Below are 24,177 nucleotides of genomic sequence, written 5' to 3' on the forward strand. Positions count from 1 at the left end.
ACAAAAAAATCTTTGGAAGTAGCTTCCCTCTTACACACTGGAGTTACAGAACAGAACAACGAAGCATTATGGATCTTCTGCTTATCCTAAACACTTATTTTTTAAAAAATCAGGTTTTAGATATTGGCTTCAGGTGTTTCAATGTTTTTGTATGATGAACAGTCAAAAAAGTACAAGAATCTGGAATGTATTTTGAGGTTGGCAATTTCAGGTATTTCGTATTCTTACATGAATGATTCTATTCCCAGTAGAAATGGAAAACAAAAAGTATAAAATGTGATTCTTAATATAACATAAACAGTGACTGCATACAAAGATAAGCATGCTTCCGAACAGCTACTCAAGTGTAACAATACTTTTATATCACGTAGTGTATTTCTCTCCCCAAGATGCAGACGTCTGTTGATGTTAAGATATGCAGTAGATCATGAATCAATATATTTAATATTGACACTGTTACCTATAGATTTATAACAAACTCTTACAAAAAGTATGTCACCAGAACAGTCTGTAATGTGAGAAGTTAAAAGAAACTGTCGATTCTGTCACTTACTCACAAAATTAGTTTCAAAGCTAAGACATATCAACTTTTTAATTTCTCCTCTGGTGAAAGGAAGTTTTGTTATTTAACCTATATACACTGAAAAACATAAAAGTACTACAAAGCGTAACAAAAACAGGCTTGCGTAAGTAAAATTACCGTCTCATAGCATACTGCTCCTGCAAAATGTCGGATAATAAAGCCTTCATCATCTCTGATATTTCTGTGAACAGCCAATTTAGACTTTCTAGGAATCTGGAATTAAAAAGTTGAATTACAAAGAAGAATAACACTGGAGAGTGAGAATAAATTTATTCTTAAAACATCACCACAATTCTGCTGGGAGCACTAGGTGTTAAAAGTGACACTTCCTGCAGTACAATTGTGATGACGACTACCATTCCTGTTCAAATCAAGATATTCCAAAAACCTATTTTCATTCTCATTCACACCCTTAGATATGTCACATTCAAAATAAAAGTCACCAGGATTGCTAACACCAGCTAGTTGATTTTCTTTTTGCCTTTCATCAACAATTTCTAGACCATTCATTCCACAGCTGATGAATAGCCTTGTCATATGAATAGGATTAGACAGAAGCTTTAAACATGTTTTAGATGGTATATTTTAAAAGGCAACCACCTAGCTGATGGTACACATATGGACAAAAATGTTTCATTGCACAGGAATCCAGTTAAGCAAGATTAAGTGGAAACTTAACAAAAGGTAAATGGATGACAATTTTATTTGGCTCCCTTTGCTTACATTTTTTCAGCAGGGAATTAACTTTTTTTTTTTTTTTTTGCATTTCAACAGAAGTCCTGTACATAAATTGCAATAATTTGCATTAATCTTCCACAGAGTGCTGTATGTTGAAGAATTAGCAACAAAAAGGTTTTCCTTGTGTGTTCCCTATTTTCATCTCTGAAGTGCTAGCTAGATACTCCATGTGAGTCAAACATTCTCCAAAGCAAGCAATTTTTGAAAGGAACAACAAAATAGCTCATCTAATATGAAATAATCTAAATCAAAATGTGTTTTTATTTCCTTTTCATGCATCACACGTTAACAAACTTCAAATGTAAGAGAAGAATACGGCTTTAGTTTCAGCAGGATATTAGAATTGCTAGAAGACTTAAGCCTTCAGTGAACTTTTCAACAAACCTAATAACCAAACTTGTCCTTAACAAAAGAATATGGATTGTGCAGACTGGCATGGTATGAGATTTCTTAGGAAAGGTTTTCATTAAATTGAAGTGTTACTATCAACTGTTCCAAGAACTGTTTTATTAAAACAAGACAGACAGCAAAAATAAACCTACAGAGAGCCTGAAATGGTCCTTGTGTTTCTGGTGCACAACTGAAGTAAAATGCTGGTCACTTGGTTGGGGAAGACGATTTTCTTCATCCAAAATATCCAGTACACCTATTAATTTTGCTTCAATCAAATCTATTAATAAAACAAAATAAAACAAAATATATTTACAGAATATATAAACTCATACCAGAACTGAACATTACATGTTTAAAATGCTACTGATCAAATTCTCTACAAAGGTATCTAGGGAAAGCTGTTAACACAAAATACAAAAAGTCATTGCAAATTAATTCTACATTTTGGAATTGTTGATTTAATCGATATCCTATACGTACCAAGTTCTAACTCTAACACAAGGAACACGGGGAAAAAAAGATAAGGCACGGATTGTTTGATTTTTACTCTCAGTCTCAAGTTGAATTTAGTCATCTAATTCCCAAAAGGTGCCTAAATGTTTCTGTGGTATGACCATAGGTCTTTATGGGATAATTGCTTATATTGTGTTGGGGTTTTTTTTAAGCTTTTCATCCACGTTTCACCACATCAAAACTAAAAGCATGAAAAGGCATATCCTTCCATTCACAACAAGATCCAGGGAGAAAAATGAAATGTATTTGTTTTAAGAAAGACAGATCAGACTTGAGCATACAGTAGTGGTTTCACAACTTTTTACAAGTGTATTGCCTTGACCTTTCACATACATATACAAAAGCCCTTGAAAGCTGACATAGAAATTCATGCTCTTAAAACTATTAGACACAAGAATTCGCAGCTTTTAAAACTTTTCTGTATTATCTACAAAACTGTTCCTCTAAGAGGAATTTTTACTACCTACCTTTTTTTCTGTGGAAAGGAAGAAATGACTAATGCTTGCACTGCAGCAATGCCTGTGAACTCTTACCACAGACTGCAAACAGTATGAGGCTATACATAAAGCACAAAGTCCCAATGCAAAGAATTTACGCTTATAAAATCTGAATAAGCTGATTTAGCTACAGAGATGACTACCATTCCATCAAAACATTCTAACATACTAATGCCTCTTTCTAAGATTCTTCCATAGTGTTAAAAAATTGTCCATGTCAACATAATATCCTTCTCTTTTGTGACAGTTAATATTTCTACATGTTCACTGCTGTCACCAGCGTGGTCCAACACCTTAAACAAAATCATATTTTGACAGAAACCAACATTATTTTTCTCACTCACTTCAAAAGGCAGTAGAAGATCCTCTTCTGCTGACTAAGCAAGAACAGAAAAAAGGCATACATGCTGTAGTTTAACTAAGCTATAATTTATTAACTTATATAAGAATAACTCATACAATGAAGAAATGTGTCAAATGTGTGGTGGGGTGTCATATGTTGGTTGGAATAGTAAAAGGGGTCATGACTGAGGGACTGCTACTTGTATTCTTAGGTAAGCTGTCCAAACCTTTTCTATGGCAGGAAAAAGCAACAACTTGGCAACAATCTCCACAACCTGACCCATTTTCCCACTGTGAGTCAGACAGAGACCTTTTCTTCCAATAGGCACCAGGGAACTCCCTTTGATCCTGAGATATGTTTCAAAAAAAAAAAAAAAAAAAAAAAAAAAAAGCAGCACTGGCAGGGGAGCAACCCTTTTCAGAGAACAATGACAGTCTCTAAAGTATAACAACATTTTTGGTAACAGGCTCAGGCTCATATACACATTATTAAACACATTATTAAACCACTAGAAGAGATAAGATTTGTATTCATAGAAGTCACTTATTTCCTGTTGCTATGCTTTTGTTCCCTCCTCCAAATACCTTCCTGTTGCTTTTTCACAAGATGGCTAGAGGTCTGCTTGACAAGAGCTGTCTTTAGTTAAGTCAGAGTTAGTGCCTGTACAGTCCTGTCTGACAAACTGAAAACTTCTTCAGCAGAGCTACAGAAACTCAGAAGAACCAGATATTTTGCAACACATGTTGAATTCTGTCATTCTGAATCCTCTACTCAGCCAGGACTGACTAGTTACCATAAGCAAATTACTGTAAATCCGAAAGCAAGATGAACTTTTGTTCACAATACACCATTTTGGAGAACACGAGTTAAACGCAGAGAAAAAAACATCATCATCATTCTTAAGCCTCTGGTATATCAGTCTGTGGAAACATAAAAGCAGCAATAACATCTACAGCCTGTTGCCTATAGTTCATTTTGTTTCTTTGCTCACTGGCTCAAAAAGAGTGGGGGGAATGGGATGGGATTTTTTTAATTCATGGAATATTTTTCCCCAGACACCCTCACACCCTTCTTCACTTTATTTACTCTATTTAGGTGTTTTAACTAGTTTTCTAGGAAAACGCACAAGAAATTCGCAAGTCCCAGCTGCAGTTATCACACACTGTACGACAACATGGCTCTATTACCAACCAGAACTGCAATGTTATACAAAGCTGGAAGAATTCACAAGGTTGCAACAGTCATTAAAAGCATAAAATTACTAGTGCTACGCATATTTTGCCTCTCTGCTTGAAGCTTTTTTCTTCCATTACGCTAACGAATAGCTTGACATTTCAAGAAGTACATACCTATACAGTCCTGATTATCTACATAGCGCACTTCATTAACCCCCAGGCCTTCTTTTTGGTAAAGTTCTTGTTCCTAAAACAAAACAAACAAAAAAACCCACCATAATTGAAAAGAGAAAACACCACTCACCATATATTTTTTTACCCACCAAAAATGTTTTTTTAAATAAACATGAAGACATTTTTAAATACAGCATGAATCTACACACATTTTAGAATTTCCTTCCATAGCTTAATATATTCCAACTTCACCTCCTTAATGATAAGCCCATGCAATTAGATTGTCCCATTAGGTATGAGATATTGTCCAGTATCTGGATGCCTCATTTTAATGAATGGTAAAAAAGAAGAAGAAAAAAAGATTGTTGGTTTTCAAGAAGCCATACTCTTTTCTTGCACAACCAGTTGTCACACAGCAGGGAAACAGTTTGTCAACTGAATTTTTTTTAATCTAAGCGTAACGTGCAATCTTATGGAAAGCAGTGCTACTTTAAGTATCTCTTTACTAAAAAAATAAATCCTCAAATATAACATTAAATATAACGTACCTCTTTCAGAATCCTTTCATTAAAAAACTGCTGCAGTTTTTCATTACAGTAGTTAATACAGAATTGTTCAAAACTGTTGTGTTCAAAGTATTCTGAAAAACAGAAGTTAAACTTCTACGATAAACCAGTGTTCCAAGAATTTACATTACTTAGTAGATAAAGAGAAGCTTCACAGTGCTAATATTTAAAGATGTGTTCAGATACATATTCGTTTCTTTCAGTAAAATCAAAGCTTTTACAGATTTTCAAGTTGCACATAAGACACATATAAAAATACTGCAGCAGGTCATATTTCTAAGACAAATACCAGACAGTTATATTTGGCAGCAGACCAAAGCAAGATGCTACCATACACTGAAACTGTACCAACACACCCTCATGCATCCATGTTACAACAGGCTGGCACAGGATATCCTAGCTCTAAAGACCTGAAAACCGAAGGTTCCCTTTTTCACTGTTCTTGGACCACCTTAGCAGAGCTAGAGCACACCACAAAACATGCCCTATTCTGAATCTCCGTGAGCCAAACAGGACAAAAGCTTTACAGGAACTATCAACACCCACCACTTCCCGGGAGCAATGAAGAGCCTGAAGTCCCACTCTGTAACAGAACTATCCATCCTCCAGGAAACAGTATCTTAATTCAGAGACTTCATTTGCCTGTCTGTCAGTATGCAGTGATCTTCTCAGGACTGGATGGGAAAACAGCATGCATGTGCAATATCTTTCCTAATTTTACTGGGTGGCCACAGTAAGATTCCATTCCAAATTTTTAGTCCTTTAAAAGCCATGTCTACGTAGACACTACAGGAATCTGAAACCATTACAAAGATGCTCAGTTTCACACTAACGCTTGTGTCCTGGTTTCAGCTGGGACAGAGTTAACTCTCTTCTTAGTAGCTGGTACAGTGCTGTGTTTTGGATTTAGTGTGAGAATAATGTTGATGATAACACACTTATGTTTTAGTTGTTGCTAAGTAGCTCTTATCCTAAGTTAAGGACTTTTCAGTTTCCCATACTCTGCCAGCAAGCAGATGTACAAGCTGGGAGGGGACACAGCCAGGACAGCTGACCCGAACTAGCCAAAGGGATATTCCATATCATAGAACGTTGTGCCCAGTACATAAACCAGGAGGTGTGGATCACTGCTTGGGCATCGGTCAGCAGGTGGTAAGCAATTGCATTGTGCATCACTTGTCTTTTCTTGGGTTTTATTTCTTTTTTTTTTGTTACATTCCTTTTCATTACTATTATTATATTTTTACTAGTAGTAGTACTATATTTTATTCTACTGTAGTTATTAAACTGTTCTTATCTCAACCCACGAGTTTTACTTTCTTTCCTGATCCTCCTCCCCATCCCATTGGGAGCAGGGAGGGGTGAGCAGCTGCATGGTGCTTAGTTGCTGGCTGGGGTTAAACCATGACAGCTTGTTAGTGTTATTAGGTCATCAGGAGAAGCTCTAGACCTCCTCTACATTCTTGTATCTCAGGAAAATGAGGCTTTATCTGCTCTCTTAATATCTTCTTAAGCCCTTGTAACCCATCCCACCCACCACCACCGAAAAGAAAGCCCTCCCACTCTCCATTACAGAATTTATCATTGAATCTTTGGTGGCAATAATAGACAACTAGAAAATTAATTAATTTTTTTTAAGTATACTTACCAAAACCAGCTATATCTAGAACTCCAATGAAAAAAGAAGAAGTCTCAAATGGAAAGCACTGGTTTACCCTGTTCACTACATGGTCAAACAGATGACTATACACCGTTTTAGCCAAGGCATCACGAGCATTGTTTGCTTGTTCCACTTTCAAGGGTACCCTAAAAAACAAAAATAGAGATCTTCTTTTTCAGAATTCCTTACTCTGAAATACTGAGGTTAGACCCTAAACTTAAAAAGAGCCTTTCCAATTATTGTAAATCAGGACACAAAAAAACCCTGAGCTCTAGGCCCAGACAGGAAACAATCTTGCCAAGTTAGATTAACTATCCTACCCGTAAAAAGAAAGAATAATGTTTCACTGTCCTCAGTAGAAGTGAGATGCAGATGTTTTCATACTCGTTTATTAGATAATTAGAAACTATACTGATAATTGCCAAAGATATTTAAAATATATACATGCCCATCTACGAAAAATATTTCAACTATTTATTTATGAGCTGCCTCATTACAATAAAACCTATAGTCCAGTTTTGCTCTGACATTTTTGTCCCTATGCTTTCATAAGGGTTATAACTAAGGCTATAAGGCTGTAAGTTAATCGGTAACAAAAGTAAAAAAACATAGATAAGGGAGTGTGTTCTCATGGTGAAAGTGAGATGCAATCCCGAAATAAGGATTCATTTTAAACACTGGAAGAAGAGGCCTTTTAAGAGATGAGAATTTATTCTCTCCCCCCCTTATTTATAAACCTTTATACCACATTGTGACTATTTATTACAAGTCTATATCCCAGTGTAGCAGTTAAAAAAAAAAAAAAAAAAACAACAAACCAACAAAAAAAACCCCATGAGTTACAACTGCAAAGCCTATGAAATGCATGACAAAACTGTGGGAATATCAGGCAAATATAACTACATATTTAGCTATACTTATAATAATATATATCTAGCTATTTCATAAAGTCAGTATGACAGTGACATGCTTAGAATGCATTTATTTCAAAGCACATTTAACCACCTCATTTCCTGGATAAATACATTCTACGAGCCTTTTTGCTTTTTAAATAGGTTTCAGATTAACAGATAAGAGTACCAAAACCAAAAAACAGTTACACTGTACACAGCTGAGGAAGCACCTGTAGAAGTCTCCAGAATAAGACAATTCATATAAGAATACAGCCTTAAGGAAGTGTTTAAGAAACAATGTGAGAGAATTATGAAAAATGAACTTTCAGCTTTATGGTATGATTGCAAATTGCACTTAGATCCTAAACACGTTGCCAAATAATTCAAAAGCGAAAGTCCCACCAATCTGAACAGAATCAGACCAGAACAGAATCAGACTGTCAAAGATCAAAACTCCAAAGGATTTTTACATGTCAATGAAAAAAATATAAAGGGAAAAAAATTAAATTGAAATACTGATAGCCCCTTGACCAGACAGTATCAAAATCTCATGCATGAAAAGACGCCCTACAATTAGAGCAACTATGGGTACGCAAAGGCTTTGAACAATACTGTATCATGACATACAGATATATCCAATGTTAAAGTAAATCAAAAGAAGAGATTTTTAGGGAGACAGCCTTTGCTAACCAGACTGATAAAATCTGCAGGGAGGAACAAGGAGAAATAATGTCAAGATTTTTATCACACCAAGCCTCTTTGTCATGAAGAATACAAGATGATGGCTGTATGCCAAAAGTTCTTATGCCTTCTCTAAATATCTCAATCAGTTGGCTTAATAAAATAAATCACTTCTCCCCATATAAATCCCTATATTACTTCTCCCCATATACCTTGCCTCTCATATCCTTGGACCATCAGTGCTACAATAACAATTAACAATAACCAAAGAATAGACTGTCCAGCTAAGGTGGTGGATAACCAGTTATGGAACTTCTCAAGTATGCAGCAAATCTACGCTTCAAAAATACCTCTTATCTGAGCTGTTTAGTAAGCCCTATGTACAAGGTTCAAGATGTCACTGCTGCAGAACTGCCCTATCGCCCCCTCCAGGTAGTTTTCTATACACGGGAGTACAAAGAACTGGCAGGTCAGAAAAGCAAAACTGAACACTACACAGCTTACCCATATTGCATCATTTCCTTCATTTCCCAGGATTCAAGCACTACACTAACTCAAATTTATTATTTCTGTGTTTTTTCAAGGATGATACTTCTGATGCAGAAACATGAGACTGATGGAGATCACTTTCTATTGTGACTGGTAAGTCAGGGAACCAGAGACTCCGTTCACTAAGGACACCTGCAGCTACATTTCATTAGATAGTAATTAGCTTTAACACACAATCTTGTCTTCCACTAAGTATCTCCTGACTTATCTTACGGTAACGAGTACTGACAGAAATCTTATCTTATAAATAGAAGGAAGGTACCTTTACATTCCATTCTGATACGTTTAAGAGATCAGAATACTAATTCCCACGTCAGCTGCAGGCCTATTACATAATACAATACACTAAAATCATTTATGCTTTCAATTTACTTTTTTTAAACAACATGGCAAACAGTCATACTTCCACAGCATGTATTTATAAAATGGCCCTGTTCTTCAAAAATAACAAATTCTGCCATTATTAAGCAGAGTTCCAGAGGCTGCACAAAATCCTATTGTTATTTTAAATTTCACAGCATGCAGCAGAAACACATGGAAAGAAAATGTAACCCTGTGATGCATTTTGCACAGCTGACAGTACAGAACCACAAAATAATGCTGAAATTGCACTGAGCCAGTAGATACAGAAGAGCCCTATTACAACCCTGACATTCAGAATGAGTAACTTCCTTCTCATGAACTTGCTTTCCTCAGCTCCTCCTTTCCTCTGGTCTGCACACTGACAAAGGAATCTCTTTCCTCCTCCTGTTTCTTGTCTGAACAGGAAAAGATATATTTTCCTTCCTCCATTTCACCTTCTCCCCCTCTCCTCCATCCATTAGCTACTTGTAAGGAACAGGGAAGAAATTTTTCCAATTTCTAAGCTAATTGGTAAGACTGCAACAAAAACCCTTGTTTGGTCTTCATACTAATTTCTTCAGCAAGGTTTCCAGTGATCCACAGAGTCTGAGGTCTAGGGGAAAGCACTCTCATGGGCTGGATTTATCCTGTGGACAATTCCACGCAGTCCCTAAACATTTCCCAGAACAAATAAACTACAATTAAAATATGTATAATTTGCCTGTGGTTAACAACAATTAAGGGAGAGAGAGCAGGTGAAGCGATACCCATCAGCTACTGTCATCCAATACCATTACTGGTTCACAAATAATATGGCCTGGATGAAATAACGCCAGTGAAAGGCCTACGTAATTAAAGAATATAAGCAGCACATTTGTAATCTGAGAAAAGTTGAAGTTCCAAAACCTGTAGAAATTTTTTTTTTTTTTAAAAACACAATGTTTTTCTAACAGAGGCTTCAGTACCACCACCACCAAAAAAAAAACGCATTTTGGTAGAAAATGTACTCCAAAAGAAGCTGGAGGACCTGGAATGATGCAAGTTAAATTTTTCACACTGTAAAATAATCTACTTTGTGATGACGGAGTCCTCTTTGAAAGTCTTCTTGGAAAGGAAGAAACTGAATAAGAGAGTAGTACGGTGCATTTACAGTCTAAGACGTGTACCGGATTTTGAATACTAACACATTATTTCTCTCTGTAAACACACTTTACATGGATGGCAAAACCATCAGCCAATAAGGTGATCATTATGCTCTTTTGGGGACACTAACAAGGACAGATAAATGTAGTGCAGCTGTCAAGTCTCCCTGGCAGTCCACTGCACATTAGTATGTAATAAAATTCACAGAAATAGCATTTAGCATCACCCTCCTACTGTTCCTTGTTGGCTCCATTGTTGCCCAGCAGAACAAAGCCTTTGTTATACTCTGAGCACAGTGATTTCAGCCGAGCTATTTATTCACTGTGACCTATTAGGACTCACATGATCTACTTGCACACAAAAGGTCCCTAAGAAAGAGAGAGAGAAATGAGTAGCTCTTTGGGTTGCTGGAACAAAATAAAACAATGTAGTTGTCAAAACTCTAATATTGATAGCAATCAAATAGTTTCTAAACTACGCTACCACAGAAAAACCTGGTGGCTATTTAATAAATATCTAAAACAGTCCAATCCACTTTCCTTGTACACGCAGTAAGTCACATGAGAAGAAGACATTAGTGTATTTATTAGCGTATGTTTGCTTTTAGCTGCACAAGTTTAGAAAAGGCTAGAGAAAGAGGCTTAATGCTTTAATCCTTTGAGATGGTGGAAGGAGTCCTCTGAATTTTTTTTTGCCATTCACAAACTAAAACATTGGGGAAAAATAAGATCTGCTGGCACAAAAACATAGCTCCTTGTGTTTGCAGACTTTTGAAACAGTACACTGCTAGCAATGCCCCAGGCTTATCAGGATAAATATGCTGAACAGAAAATCTTTACAGTCTTAATCCAAAGTGAATTTGAATGTGTAACAAAAATTGTCTTTGTTTTTAAGAAACCTTCCTTGGCAGCGTCACTTGAGATGCGGTGAAAGGGAAGCAGTATATTATGATACACCTTTGCTTTAGCGCTTGGTATGTCCCACCAAACATTCTCAAAAGGAAACTATACAGATATGCTTTATCTATATGTTATGTGTACAACAGCCAAAACTAATCTGTTGTCAGAGGCTGAGTCAATAGTTCACTGAGAGCATTTCCAGTGGGGTGCCATGTGAATCTGACATGGATGCGATTTGTTCAAACCCCTTCTGCTTCTAGTTAACACTTTCACTTAAAAGGAATGTGAAAGTAAGGGTATTTTCAAAAAACAGTCTGATAATACTGAACTAAGAAAGCAGAAAATCTTGGTAACAAGATTAGCATACAAAATCATTCTCACAAATTGAAGATATGATCTAAAAATCCACAAGATAGATTTTGGTAAAGGAAAGTATGTGGTGGTAAACTTAGGAGAATTCAAAAATACAAATGCAAGATGGAGAACAACCAAGTAAGCTGTGAGTCAACAGAGAAAGATCAGCAGTTATAGTGGATCACAAGATGAATTAAGTAAAAAATGCTACTAGCTTTCAAAACCTGCAATTCTCATACCGCCATGCGTTAATATGAGTACCATCTGTACTGTATAATATATAATTTTCTACTCTAATGTTACCCATAATGCTGGTAAAGGTTCTCATGAATGAATATATCAAAGATTTTTCTGTCAATTTAGACATGGTCTGGAAGAGAGCAAACAGTAAAACTTGGAAAATATTGGCCACTGGAGGCACTTTGTCCTGCAAGACCCACGTCTTCCTACATGTAAAGGTTGTTATAAAGAGAAAAATTATTTGTAACTTTCCATATCAGCTGACAAGGCAGCAAGATGATAGTGATTAAGAGTCCCCAACTTCTAATAACTGGGGGGGGGAGAGGAGGAATTTATAATCACTTTCCAGAAATGTACTATTGAATATATTATAAAGAGATCGAGATCTTGAGCTTTTAACTGAAGGCAGAATAACCCCTCCCCAATCATTGCCTACCATTTATCACTGCATTGTAACTTTTTCCATGGTACTCACTATGAAGTTCTAACTCTTGAACATCCCTTCTTTCAAAGTACAGAAATAAGCAGACCACCAAGAAGTCTACTTGTTTGCTCTATCTAGAAATACACCTCAAAGGTCAGCTATTCAGTAATAATCTGTTACTGGAACAACAGCCCATACCCATGCTAAACTAGAGACTCCTGAATATGAGTTAATGCAGAAGAGCTTCCTGCGTTCCCCTAAAAAAACATGATGTTCAAACAGCACAGGCTGTCACTGATGGTTTATTATGCTCAAATTTTGGCCAGGAAGATCAGTTTCACCCTGGAGATCAGGAAGCAGGCACTGAACAGTATTTCCACTACAGCTATTCTCCTTTTAATTTATTGTTATTAGTTAGAATTAGGTAGAGATCAAGATTACTTCTCTTGCACAGAATGAGCTCTTGACCACTGGAAACCTTCATTACTCAAATCCATTACATCCCTCGAGGACTAAAAAAGCCAATGCTCTCAAGTGCTCAAAGATCAACTTTTCACCTCATAAGTCTGACATAACCTAAGCATGCATTAACTAACACCTGCCACCTGTACTGGCCACAGTGACATACCAAGGTTAAATCAATCAGCTGTTACTTTGTTTCAGCCCACAAGTTTATGAAATGTTAACAAATACTTGGTACTATAAGACATAAATATAAATAATAGTAATAAAATTCAAAAGACATAAAACATGCAAGGAACTTATATAAACCACATTAATATAAATAATTAATTATGGCTTTCATATATTATGCACATTACACCAGAAGTTTAAAGTTGTATTTCTGATTCACTAAAACAATCTGATTGTTTCCATAAGTCAATAAGAAGCATGTGTGCATTCTTCCAATGAGTGTAGTGAATGTTAATTAGTTTCCTAATTAAAAGATTGATGCATTCAGCTAAACATTGAGAAATACTTTTAATGTGCTCAAAACTGTTTAGCCCAAGTTCAGTTTTTGATGTGGTGTTTTCTTTAACTCCAGAAAATACACAACATAGAAAACCAGATGTTAAAACACACAATTCAGTTGCATGCAGCTTAGCTAGCATCCCTGACAGCTTGTGTGCTAGAAGGATCAATCTCAACAAGAGAAAATTTGTGGTGAAAGCTAGAGGTTTTTCATAAACAAAAGGCAACTGTAGTGAAATCTTCTTCATAGAACTCAGTTTCACAAGTCGTAACTTCCATAGTATTGAAATGTTATCATCAGTACCATGTTTGAACATGTTCTTCGTACTTATTCCTTCTCCATGTGCATACAGAAAGAAATCACCATCCTAATTCTGTGTCTAGGAAGTTACCTTGATAACAGCTTCTTGTCAAAATGAAAGGGATAATCATTCTTTTTTTTAAGGTCACTATTTACTTCCATAGTGATACATTCTTAATAACTACAGGAAAAAAAAGAAAAACTTTCTCTTAAATTTATCCTGTTCCACTATTTAATATTCTTTCATAGAAACATAAAAACTTTGCAGTCAAGATTAAATGTTTGTTTACCAGCAACAGCAAGAAGCAGCACATTTCTGGATTATCGTTTGCAGTGGTGTTTTTAAAGCTGAAACTTGATTTCAGAAGAATTAGATGTGGCAAACACAGGAACACTGCTCACCCAGACACTGAGAAGGGTGGATATGCTACCCTCTAACTAGAGCATCCCAGACCTAGTATCACAGGGCAGCAGTCATGGGAGCACTGTGCAGCCCCCATGACAAGAAAGATGCATCCAAGTATCTTCTGAAATACTTTAGGCACAGCATTAACATTCCTTGATACAGTATATCTGTTAAATCTATTAGCATATCTAATTTTCTGCGTAGGTTATGGATTTAACAGGTTGACTGCTATACTTTCTTTGGCCACACAGCGTATGCACTGACACGTGAGAGGTTTTATAAAATGTGATAGTGACTTACTCAAAGCTGTCCTTTTCCTGAAAAAAAAGGCCATTTTAGTCAGACATTGTACAACTGCCACTCTTCCAAATAAAAATAAAAAAGCTCCAATTGACTTAACAACAATGAAACAAGCAAGCCCAAGCATCTAAAAATGTGCATTTGGATCAACTGTTTTAAAAAAAAAAATAAAAATAAAATCAAAGCCCTGTTAAAAATTTGTCATCTCAAAATTAACACTTGCATGACAGAAAAGCATAGCACATTGCTTCTGTTTTGAAGGGACTAACAATGTAAGTCTGCCTCTGTTTTGAAGTGACTTAACAATATAAGTCTGCTAGTCTTCTGCACTCTCATATTTTTGTAGTACTAGGTTTTTATACTTGTATTTTGTAAACCATTAAGTAAGCATTTTAAACAGCCGCACTTACGCTACCGGCAACTCAGTTCATACTTGCAAATGGTCAGGCAGGAGTTTGAGGCCGTTTTTCCCTTTTCCCCGTGGGTAAGAAAACAAAGCCTGTGTCAGGAGGCAGATCCCAAAGGCCTTGGGCAGGGGGCGGAGGTTGGGCAACGGGTTACCTCAGCACGCAGCTCGCAGTGCCGGGCCGGGAGGGGTCGGCGGTTCCCAGCCCCCGGCCACACTCACTTGCAGGCCCCTCCGAGAACACACCGGGGGCAGTTCGTTTCAGCGGCGTTACGACAACACGCGTGTGTCCCCCCCCGTCCCCGTCCCCCCCGTTCTCCCCCCCCCACCCCCCCCACCGGGGCCGCCGTGCCAGCGGGAGCAGCGAGAGGGCGGCCGGCGGCGCGCGGGACTCACTTGATGACCGTTCCTTTGGCGCCCCCTGCCGTGGTGAGCATGACGCGCGTGGTGAGGCTGCCGCGCAGGTCCTCCTGGTCCAGCCCCAGCAGCGCCGCGCAGCACTCCAGCGCCGGCTCGCTCCGCGGCCTCAGCGTGCAGCCCCCTGCGAGCAACCGCCACAGGCGTTACCCCACCGCCCCCCGCAGCGCCTCCTGTCCGTCAGGCCGTGCCCAACCGCAGACAGACGCTGACAGGCCCTCTTATTTCACAGCGTGCTTTCTAATGTCAGTGCAACAGCTGCCCGTTTGGCGTTTCTGTGGAAAATTCTAGGAGAAGTACTGAACTGGGGATGGTCTTGCCATGACGACTAGAAGTAACATCAACTTTGAAGGAATTAAAGTTTGCCTCTGGAAATTACTTCGTGTATTAAATGTGAAGAGTCAGTTCTCAAAAACAAGAAAACCCCCAAAACAAACAAAAAAAACCACCACCCAAAAACTATGCATGAAATTCTGTATTTCTAGAACATTGTTCTAAACATGGGCTGTTCAAAAGCTAACCTACTCTTAAGTGAAAGAACTATCCTGAAATACAGAAGTGCTGACACCTAGAAACTAACCGTAGTGATTTAAACTTTTGGATTTAGATATTCTTATAATCCTCCAGACTTCCTTGCTGTGCAACAGCAGTGGCTGGCACGGCAGACTCCTAGCACTTACGTGTTCTGATAATGGTATGTACATTTTTCCAGGTAAACCTCTTCCAAGCTGAGAGGTGTGCTTCCTTCTGCTCTGCACCACACCCTTTGCGCCAGAGCTCGTCCAGCCACTACGGGTTCATATATCTCTAGCTGAAGCGCTCAAACACTTCAGCAAAATCTAACAATTACATATGCCAGGATCACAACATATATTCCCTGTTGTTCTCGGTAAAATTTATTTCTACAGGTAAGTGAAGAGACCAAAAGGGATAAATAACTAGTTTAGTTATTGAATGCCTTAACTCTACAATGACACTAAGAAAAAAGAAAAAAAAAAAACAAGGGGGAAAAATACGGGGGGGGGGAGAAAGTCCTTAAAAGATTAACGCTTTTGTGACTTGATTTTGGAAGCTCTGAAACATCATCTGACCTGTAGTAAACAGCTTTTGATTGGTGTTTCCCAGGTTTTTGAAGCAGCAACAGAACTTTAGAGAGTCTCTGGTAAGAGACATACTGCCTGGAGCAGTTCACACGCACACCCTGGGTGTACACAGGTGAAAGCAGCATAAAGCCTGTATTTGCAATGAACATTTTAGAAGTTCAATAACTCGTTCCAGAAAAAAAATGGGTTTGAATTTCAACATTCAGAGAAAATAAGTTTTCTGGTGTCTTCCTTCTCTTCTCTAAACCCTGACTTTCCTCACTGTCTGTGGTTCCCCCTCTCCTTGTTCGTTTGCCTCCTGAAACTGCCTCTCCACTCACATTTGCACCTTTTTCACTCTGTCCCACCTCGTCAACTCCAAAGTCCCAACTCACAGAAGGCCCAAACAGGGAAGCTCCCTGCCAGCTTACTGCCAAGCCCCGTGAAGCCACTACCCTTCTCTACCCCCATGTCTTCCCAGATTCATTCACATTAACCATGTTCATCTCAGTCATCTTCATGACAATGGCAAGATCATGAATTGACACTGGGGAGGTTCCGATTTGACCTAAGGAAAAAAAAAAAAAAAAAAAAAAGAAACAACCCACCTTCTCTCTGACAACCCTAAGCTACCCGGTCTGAATTCAGTGTTGGCCCTGCTTTGACCAGGACACATTGGACTAGAGACCTCCCACGATCTCTTCTGAACAGAATGTTTGCACAGTTCTGTGGTGTTTCTGTGCTTGGGGCAGGGAGCTAGTGAACCTATAAGGCTCATTTAATTCATCATTCAAAACACCTTTTACAATTTTCTTTAGTATGTCCTTCCTAACAACTTTACCAAGTTTGGCAACAGCTATACATACTTGAAGTAGGACTAAGAGGAACCAATTTCACTGTATCTTGCGTATGTTGCAACTCAAGATAAAGATCTACACGCGTATCTGTTCTACTATAGTTATATTTGTAGTACGTCCAGACCAGGAGTTTCTTCAGTCCTTCAGGAATATATGGACAGCAGTTCTCAACTTCGAGAGGCTGATTTCAGTAGTAAGGTAAGAACGACCATTCCCAAAATACTCATTCCCCTTCCTCAGCCTTCCTGCACATTCTGCTACTAAGTCCCAGCTACACTCGTACCAACTCATCTTGTGAGTGACATCTTAAAATTAGGAAGTTTACATTTACCTGAGTTTTTGCTATAACTTTTTTTCCTCACCTCTCAAAATACTAACATGATGGTATTTTTGGAAGCCAAAGGACATAATGCCTTTCCCTACAGATGGAGTTGTAATTTCAAGATGTTTACATGACATTGGCAACAAGTTGGACTTTCTAAAATTATTATTAAAATACAAAAATGTCTTTTCTTTATCTCAAACTTTGCACCGAACAATTTCTTGAACAATTTCAATGAGAGCCTATTTGCTTTCAGAGCATGTAAAGTAGTACAACTTTAAAACAAACAGGTAAACTTGACCTCAAAATGGTGTGAATTAAGACTGAATTACCCGTGAATACCTGGCAGCTTTCTAAAGCAGTAATTCACAAGGAAAGGAATCATCTATAATCAAGAGACATTTTCAGTATTTTTTACAGAAAACAATTTATGTTTCATCTAACCTGAAGTGCTCCCAGCTTCCTCAAAATCAATATTTCCAAGGTGAAGGACACCAGCCACTACTCTAAAAAGATCAAGTTTTTCTGCGTCATCCAGTCCAATCTTTTTCATTGCTGTGCACATTCTGTTGAAATCTCCATGATCATCTAAGAGTGGATCCTTCAAGGAACCTGCTTTGAGATACTATAAAACAACAAGATAAACCAAAAATTCAGTGAGTGATTTTAAAGTAAATGTAAACTATTATTTCCAGTCAAGAATAAACCATAACAAAAAGCATAAAAAACCATGCAAAACCAAAACGAAGTAGAAAGAGATTAGAGCTCTTCATACAATACAGGCTTTGCAAGAACCCTGATTTGTTTTCATTTGTTGATACTTTGAAGCATGATCTTCAAATTTCAAAGCAAACTTCAAACTTTTCAGAAAGCAGAAGTTGGAGAGTGTGACAGCTAAGGATGGGAATACAGGATAGTGAGCAGTGGAAAAGAAGAGTTTGGCTAAGGAAGCTATCGAAGCACTTACACCCAGGAGTGCTTCCAGCCCCTAGCAGCTGAAAGAAGAGTGAGGTCCTCATAATAGGATGACAGAAAGTTTGACAGGCCATGGGAAAGGAGTACAGGAAAAAATCAGAACTGGAAGAGTTATCCCTATCCCAAACAGACTTATTTAGAGAAATATACTTATTAAAGTTTGCTGGTGATTAAGAAACAGTAAAGTTGTTTGCAATGTTCTACAGGTTAAAAAAATACCAGCTACGTTTTAAAATACCAATTTAACATCGTGCTGATTTTCCTAACTTAAATACATCAAAAGCCATTTTAATTATTAATGGTTTTAAATAGTAGATAGTAACACATCTGCATGCAATCAAGCGACTAACTGAACATGCACAGACTGATCTAAGGTTTGACAATTACTTTAAAATTTTTTCAGCTAAAAAGAATAACTGTAAATAGAAGCCTTGTTAATGTCAAATAAGCTAACATTTTTATCAAAACAAAACACCACATGCATCTGAAAAATTCACTTCACACAACATTTAGACACATCAATAAAATTAAACTACATCTTAATTATGTAAAATGATCACCTCATCTTCCTGATAAGGAAAACACAAAAATAAGTATTAATTCACTATTCCAGCTACTTTTATTAAAATAAAAAATCTTAATATTTTTCATAAAATGACAGAGCAAATATTAAATTTCTGATTTTAAAAACTGAACAATGCAATATATTTCCTGTTTAAGTGGCTAGACTAAGTTTTAATATCATTGAAATTTGATCATTTATTGCACCTTCAAATTGGCTGTAACATACAGGTATTATGGCATCATATGTTCCACTATTTAATGTCCAATACATATTTTCAGAATTATTCTTTCAGTATGTTTTAGTTTAGACAAACACTTATTTCAAATTAAGTCCCTTAGAGGACACATTTTATGGCAGAACAGCTGCCTGTAAATCACATCAATAACAGAAAATTGCATAGATTCATCTTCCAGTAGCAAGAATAAAAAAATGTTGATACTTTATGCCTACATAAATTACCAACTTCACTATAAATCTTCATTTAAGGCAAATTAGGTAAACTGAGGCAAAATCTCCCAACCATCTCTTAGCCTATATGCTTGACAAGAATTCAGTATCTACCAGCTTTCTGCCTCAGAGTAATATCAAATCAGCATTTCTGTATCTCACTCTCCAACATCCCCAAATATAGAAAATAGCCTATATTCAAGCAAAAGAAATTGGCCTTACGTGTTCAGCGTTACAACATATAAACACTAGAAATCCAGACTTTACAATGTTGACCTGAGCAAAGGAAGTATCTGTACTGCCTTTCATAGCTAGGCACGAGCTACATACAAGCTCAAGCCCAAGTTCTCAAAGGTAAAAGAGATGGCACCGTCATTGGGGCAGAGAAGCTCTTGAGTAAACTTATCTTTGTATTATGCCACATGTATATGCAGCTTGCCCTGCTACTGAATCCCAAGTATGGATTTGATTAAGATTTGAAATCTCTTCCAGCTATACAAATGCAAAATTAATAGTTTAGGTATGAATAGATGAAAACTGTATTAGAAAGCAGAGTAGAAGTTTAATGAAGTGTTTAAACTACTTCCAATTCACATATACCATTAATTTGGATTAAATTCTTTAGTGTTTTCATGAGAACAAGCTCAAAGGCTTAAATGCTACCAATTCAGGTAATTCCAGTTTTAAAAAAATGTAAACAGAGATGGAGCAAGAGGAAAGAAATGTTTTGAAGTTTCACACTTTCTTCCAGGAAATGCCACGTTCTGCTGTAAGTAACAGTTCATTGCAAGGGGACAACAAAAACCAATAAAGAACGCAGTGTATTGGGGAGGGGGATATACTCGTCCTGGAAGCGAAGTTGCACTAAAGTTTTATAAAACAGTTTGGAGCATCACTTCAAAAATCCAGACAGTAAAAATGGCTTTGGAAAAAACTACTGCTTCTGACCTATTCCTAGCAGTAGAAAGATTTAAAAAGAAAATGACAAAAAAATCTTGGATTGATTTTTGTTTTCCACAGAAGACAAGCTGCACTATTAAGTGTTATATTATTTAAGAATGGAAAGGAAACAATTTTATATACTGTTCCATTTGGGATTTTAAGATGCATGTTAAAATGTATTTCTAGGACTGCACTCCAAAATCAGAATTCTGAATATACCAGCTTTGACAATACCCATTTAGACCTATAAAGATGTGTAAAATGAACATTTCATTCCACACTGTAAAACTGTAATAATCGTTTTCAACTCTATCTGCGTTAGTTAACAATATAAACTAACTGAAGATACAAACATACCTCAGGACTCTTGCGATTTTGCAAAATCTGCTTGTCTGTTTCTTTGCTAGCAAAGTATCTGGTACAGCCTCGATTTAAATACTGTAACAATAAAAAAGTGGAAATACATACTTAAAGACAGAAGTAAAGAAAACATATGCTTTTATTTAAGGCTTGCTCTACATAGTTTGATTTAATCATATGATACCAACAACATTGCTAGGTATTCAGAATTCATTCCTTGAAAATTTATTTATTTACATCTACATAATTACAGAAGTGCAACAGTAACAAAACTTCTACTGAAAGCTTCTCGATTTTGACAACTGAAATACTTTTTGACGCAGTGGGATATTCATTTTGTTAAGTCCCACAACCTTTTCTTAACATTTGACTCTACTAAACCTATTAATGGAGTCCGGGATTACAGAAAAGACAATCAAAATTAAGAACCAAGAAAATAAATTTTCTGGCCTATGTGTAACACCGAACTTTACTCCAGCAAGCTGTACAGAACATCAGAAAAAATTCTCAATAATCTTTATGTTTTCAGCAACATATAGGTTTTATATAGTATATCCGGGGGTGAGAGGGGTAGGATCAAAGAATTTGTGGTACTAAGTCCAGTGTAGTTTTATGGTCATTTTTTCCTCACCAGTGAAATATTTCTATAGGGAGTAAGAGACATAGCGTTGTTAAAAAGCCTGAAGAGTATTGAAAGCTTGTAACATGGTACAACCAGAAGCCTAATTCAGAATCTGGCTTCTGATATCAATCTCATGTTGTATAGTAAAGGGAATAGACCAGGCATTCAGATAATGACCGACACTTCCAGCAAAATGGGATTGCCAGCTTCTTTCTGATTTGTTCAGCTGAAAGTAGGAACTCTGTCCAAACGCTTGGACAGAGCCCTTTGTCTAAAGGAAGTGAACTAATTCTTTGCTCTAGCCCATGAACAAAGAAGATGTTTTCAACTAGGTGATTACAGATAAATCTACACTTTGATTAAAATTTATATACAAAATTTTAAAAACCAAAATAGTCTTCAAAGCATTTCTAACAGCAGAAGAAAACTAGGTGACAAATTTAATATTAAAACAAAGTGACAAGAAACACTGTTCAAAGTTAGCTTGATGTTTAACAAAATATTGAAAAGTTTTCTTTATCAGCCAGTAAGAATGCAAAGCACGGCATATTTTAAACACAATAATATATCCCTGTATTAGAAACACGATCCCAGAAACTGGGGATGGGAAATTAAAAAGGTCGTACTTTTCAAGAAGAGAGTGTGGAAACTTATCTGACAGGCTGAGAATGTGAACCAGCATTGTATTCAATAATAACCTATGTAGGAGACATTTAATCACAAGATAATGGCTTTCATTTGAAAGCTAAAAATTCAAGTAAATTTACATATTAAACCTAGGAGAAATTATATTTTTAAAGCACACAAATACACAGCTTGAGGTTATCATGTATAACATCTAAATACCATTGTATTTTTTATTTTTTTTTTTTTTAAAACTCTGAAGTACAACACCCCATTATAACATCAGTGACCCAAACATAAAGCAATCTGATTTCTGTTCCGGAAATTAAGATCTGAAAAAAATTCAGCTTCTCATCTCCATCAACTATACTCCAGGTACACGTCTACTGTGCAGCTTTACTTTCAAAGCCATGTGGTGCAGTCCAAGGCACCTAGACCTACAAGGTTCAGCACAGGGTTACCTAATGACTTTGAATTTCTGAAAACTTCTGCACAGCAACCTAAACCACAAGCGCTCAGGACTGCACGCTTTTGTGTGCGTGTGCTCAGAGGAAAGGCATGTAAGAAATGTGCAACTTTTCATAGTCCTTTGCCAAGTCAATTCATGCTTCCCCAGCGGAACTGCAGGGGAAGGATGAACTAACAGAGAGGTAACCCCCATCAGTGCTGCTGAAATCCGGACGACAGGTCAGGCAGGTGCAGCCAGTGCAGTTGTCTTGGTTCACATGCCCAGAGCAACTGCGTGCCTATGCCAAGATGGCCACATGCATGGGGAGGAGATTACAAGGTATCACTTAAATCAAGGGGAAGCCAGCCTACTAAGGGGAAAAAAGAGCATTAAGTTATCCTTCGTCCTTTAATATTGTTTCACTTCTGTGAAAGATTAGAATTACCTTAGATTTGAGATAGTCCTAGTTTGATGTGAGTGTAGTTAAAGAGCAACCAGACATTGAGCAAAACACACTTGAGTGTTAGGACCCAAGCTGGCCCTAATTTGGACTTTGACTTGATAAGCTACAAGGCACAAGACAAGACAAGTGGCACAATAGAGCTGATGCAAAACTGCGTCTTTAGGGATAGATTTTTCTAAATAACCAATTTAAGACTATGATAATTTTTCCTGAATGTTTTTCTTGTCCAAAAAATTAGCATTACTATCAAAACACTGATCAATGATCAAACCTTGTCTAGTATAATATCACCATCTATTATTACAAGCTTGAAAGACGGTATTTCCATGAAATTTGAACCAGACAGACATGCAGTCAACAAAAAATGTGGTAAAAAAGTGACACAAGCATGATTATTCAGAGCCATTTTATGATAAAACCTGAAGCAGCAAATGAGAATGAAGAACACAGGAAAAAATAATCCTGACAAAAGTAATACAAATTTAGGAAAAAAATTAACCTTTTACAGTTTTTTTTCCCCCTAAAAATCTCCTATAAAGTGATACTTCATCAAAATTTAGTGCAACATGACTAATAACCTTTAAGTATATTTATATTAACTTATATACATACAAAGATGAAAATGATCCTAAGGTTTTTTTTTAATTAAAGATAATCTAACTTCAGCAGGAAAAATTTTCTAAAATATTTCAGAAGTTTTAAAATTTTTTAATTTAACATGCAGAGTGGATCTTTCACATGCAGCAAGCAACTCAGGATTCAAATACTAACTTATAGTAAAGCAATAAATATTCTTAATGGAAATGAAAGTACCTGCTGCAAACTTAGTAGAAGTCAAAAAAATTACGTCATGGTGTGATAAGGCTGGTGTGACTGTAAACGCTTTATAATTGAAACAGGCAGGTGAGTGCCTTCTGTAAAGGCACTCAGGCTGTTCAGTACTGTACTGCACCAGCCTGATTTTAAGCAGGTTATAATTCTGACCTTGACATCTACAACCTTGTGTGCTCTCATGAGCAGAGTTTTTGATTAAAAAAAAAAATCCCCAACAGTGGGCACGCAACATATTCAGTTCCAGAATTAAAAATCTATTAACTATAAGAAATAAGTTTTAATGGAAAAGTGGCTGCACAATAAAAATGTATTTGAAAATTTGTTCAAGATTTTAGCTTTGAAACATACAAGAGAATATTGCATAGAATAACTGCACAGTAAAGAAGAAAGTTTTGAAAACTAGCTCCATATTATATGAAAATAAGTGGTGTTGGGGTTTTTGGGGTTTTTTTTGTTTGGTTGATTGGGTTTTTTTAAGTATTGCGTTTGTTGGGTGTTTCAAAAGAAAAGCTTTCCTTCTAGAGAACAGAAGCAGTTCCTTCTTAATAAGCATCAGACCAAGTTTCCATCACACAACTGAGTAGAAACAGATGAACTATAAGAAGATACAAACTAAATGTTTAAAGAAATAATATAAGGCCTATAAAGGCCCCTAGGAACACCTCTG

The 24,177-nt window shown here is 36.8% G+C and overlaps 1 protein-coding gene across 1 annotated transcript in view; it reads right to left on the bottom strand.

The window, feature by feature from the left end:
- Positions 1 to 24,177, bottom strand: part of MYO6 (myosin VI) — an 85,062-nt gene that overhangs the window by 38,008 nt on the left and 22,877 nt on the right. The window contains 9 exon segments of the mRNA XM_050893805.1: positions 701 to 796; positions 1,864 to 1,991; positions 4,417 to 4,489; positions 4,965 to 5,056; positions 6,631 to 6,788; positions 14,949 to 15,093; positions 17,675 to 17,855; positions 18,766 to 18,774; positions 20,517 to 20,597. Coding sequence (XP_050749762.1) covers positions 701 to 796; positions 1,864 to 1,991; positions 4,417 to 4,489; positions 4,965 to 5,056; positions 6,631 to 6,788; positions 14,949 to 15,093; positions 17,675 to 17,855; positions 18,766 to 18,774; positions 20,517 to 20,597 — 963 coding nt within the window.

This window comes from Gymnogyps californianus, chromosome 3, assembly GCF_018139145.2.
Source record: "Gymnogyps californianus isolate 813 chromosome 3, ASM1813914v2, whole genome shotgun sequence".
Classification (NCBI taxonomy): domain Eukaryota; kingdom Metazoa; phylum Chordata; class Aves; order Accipitriformes; family Cathartidae; genus Gymnogyps; species Gymnogyps californianus.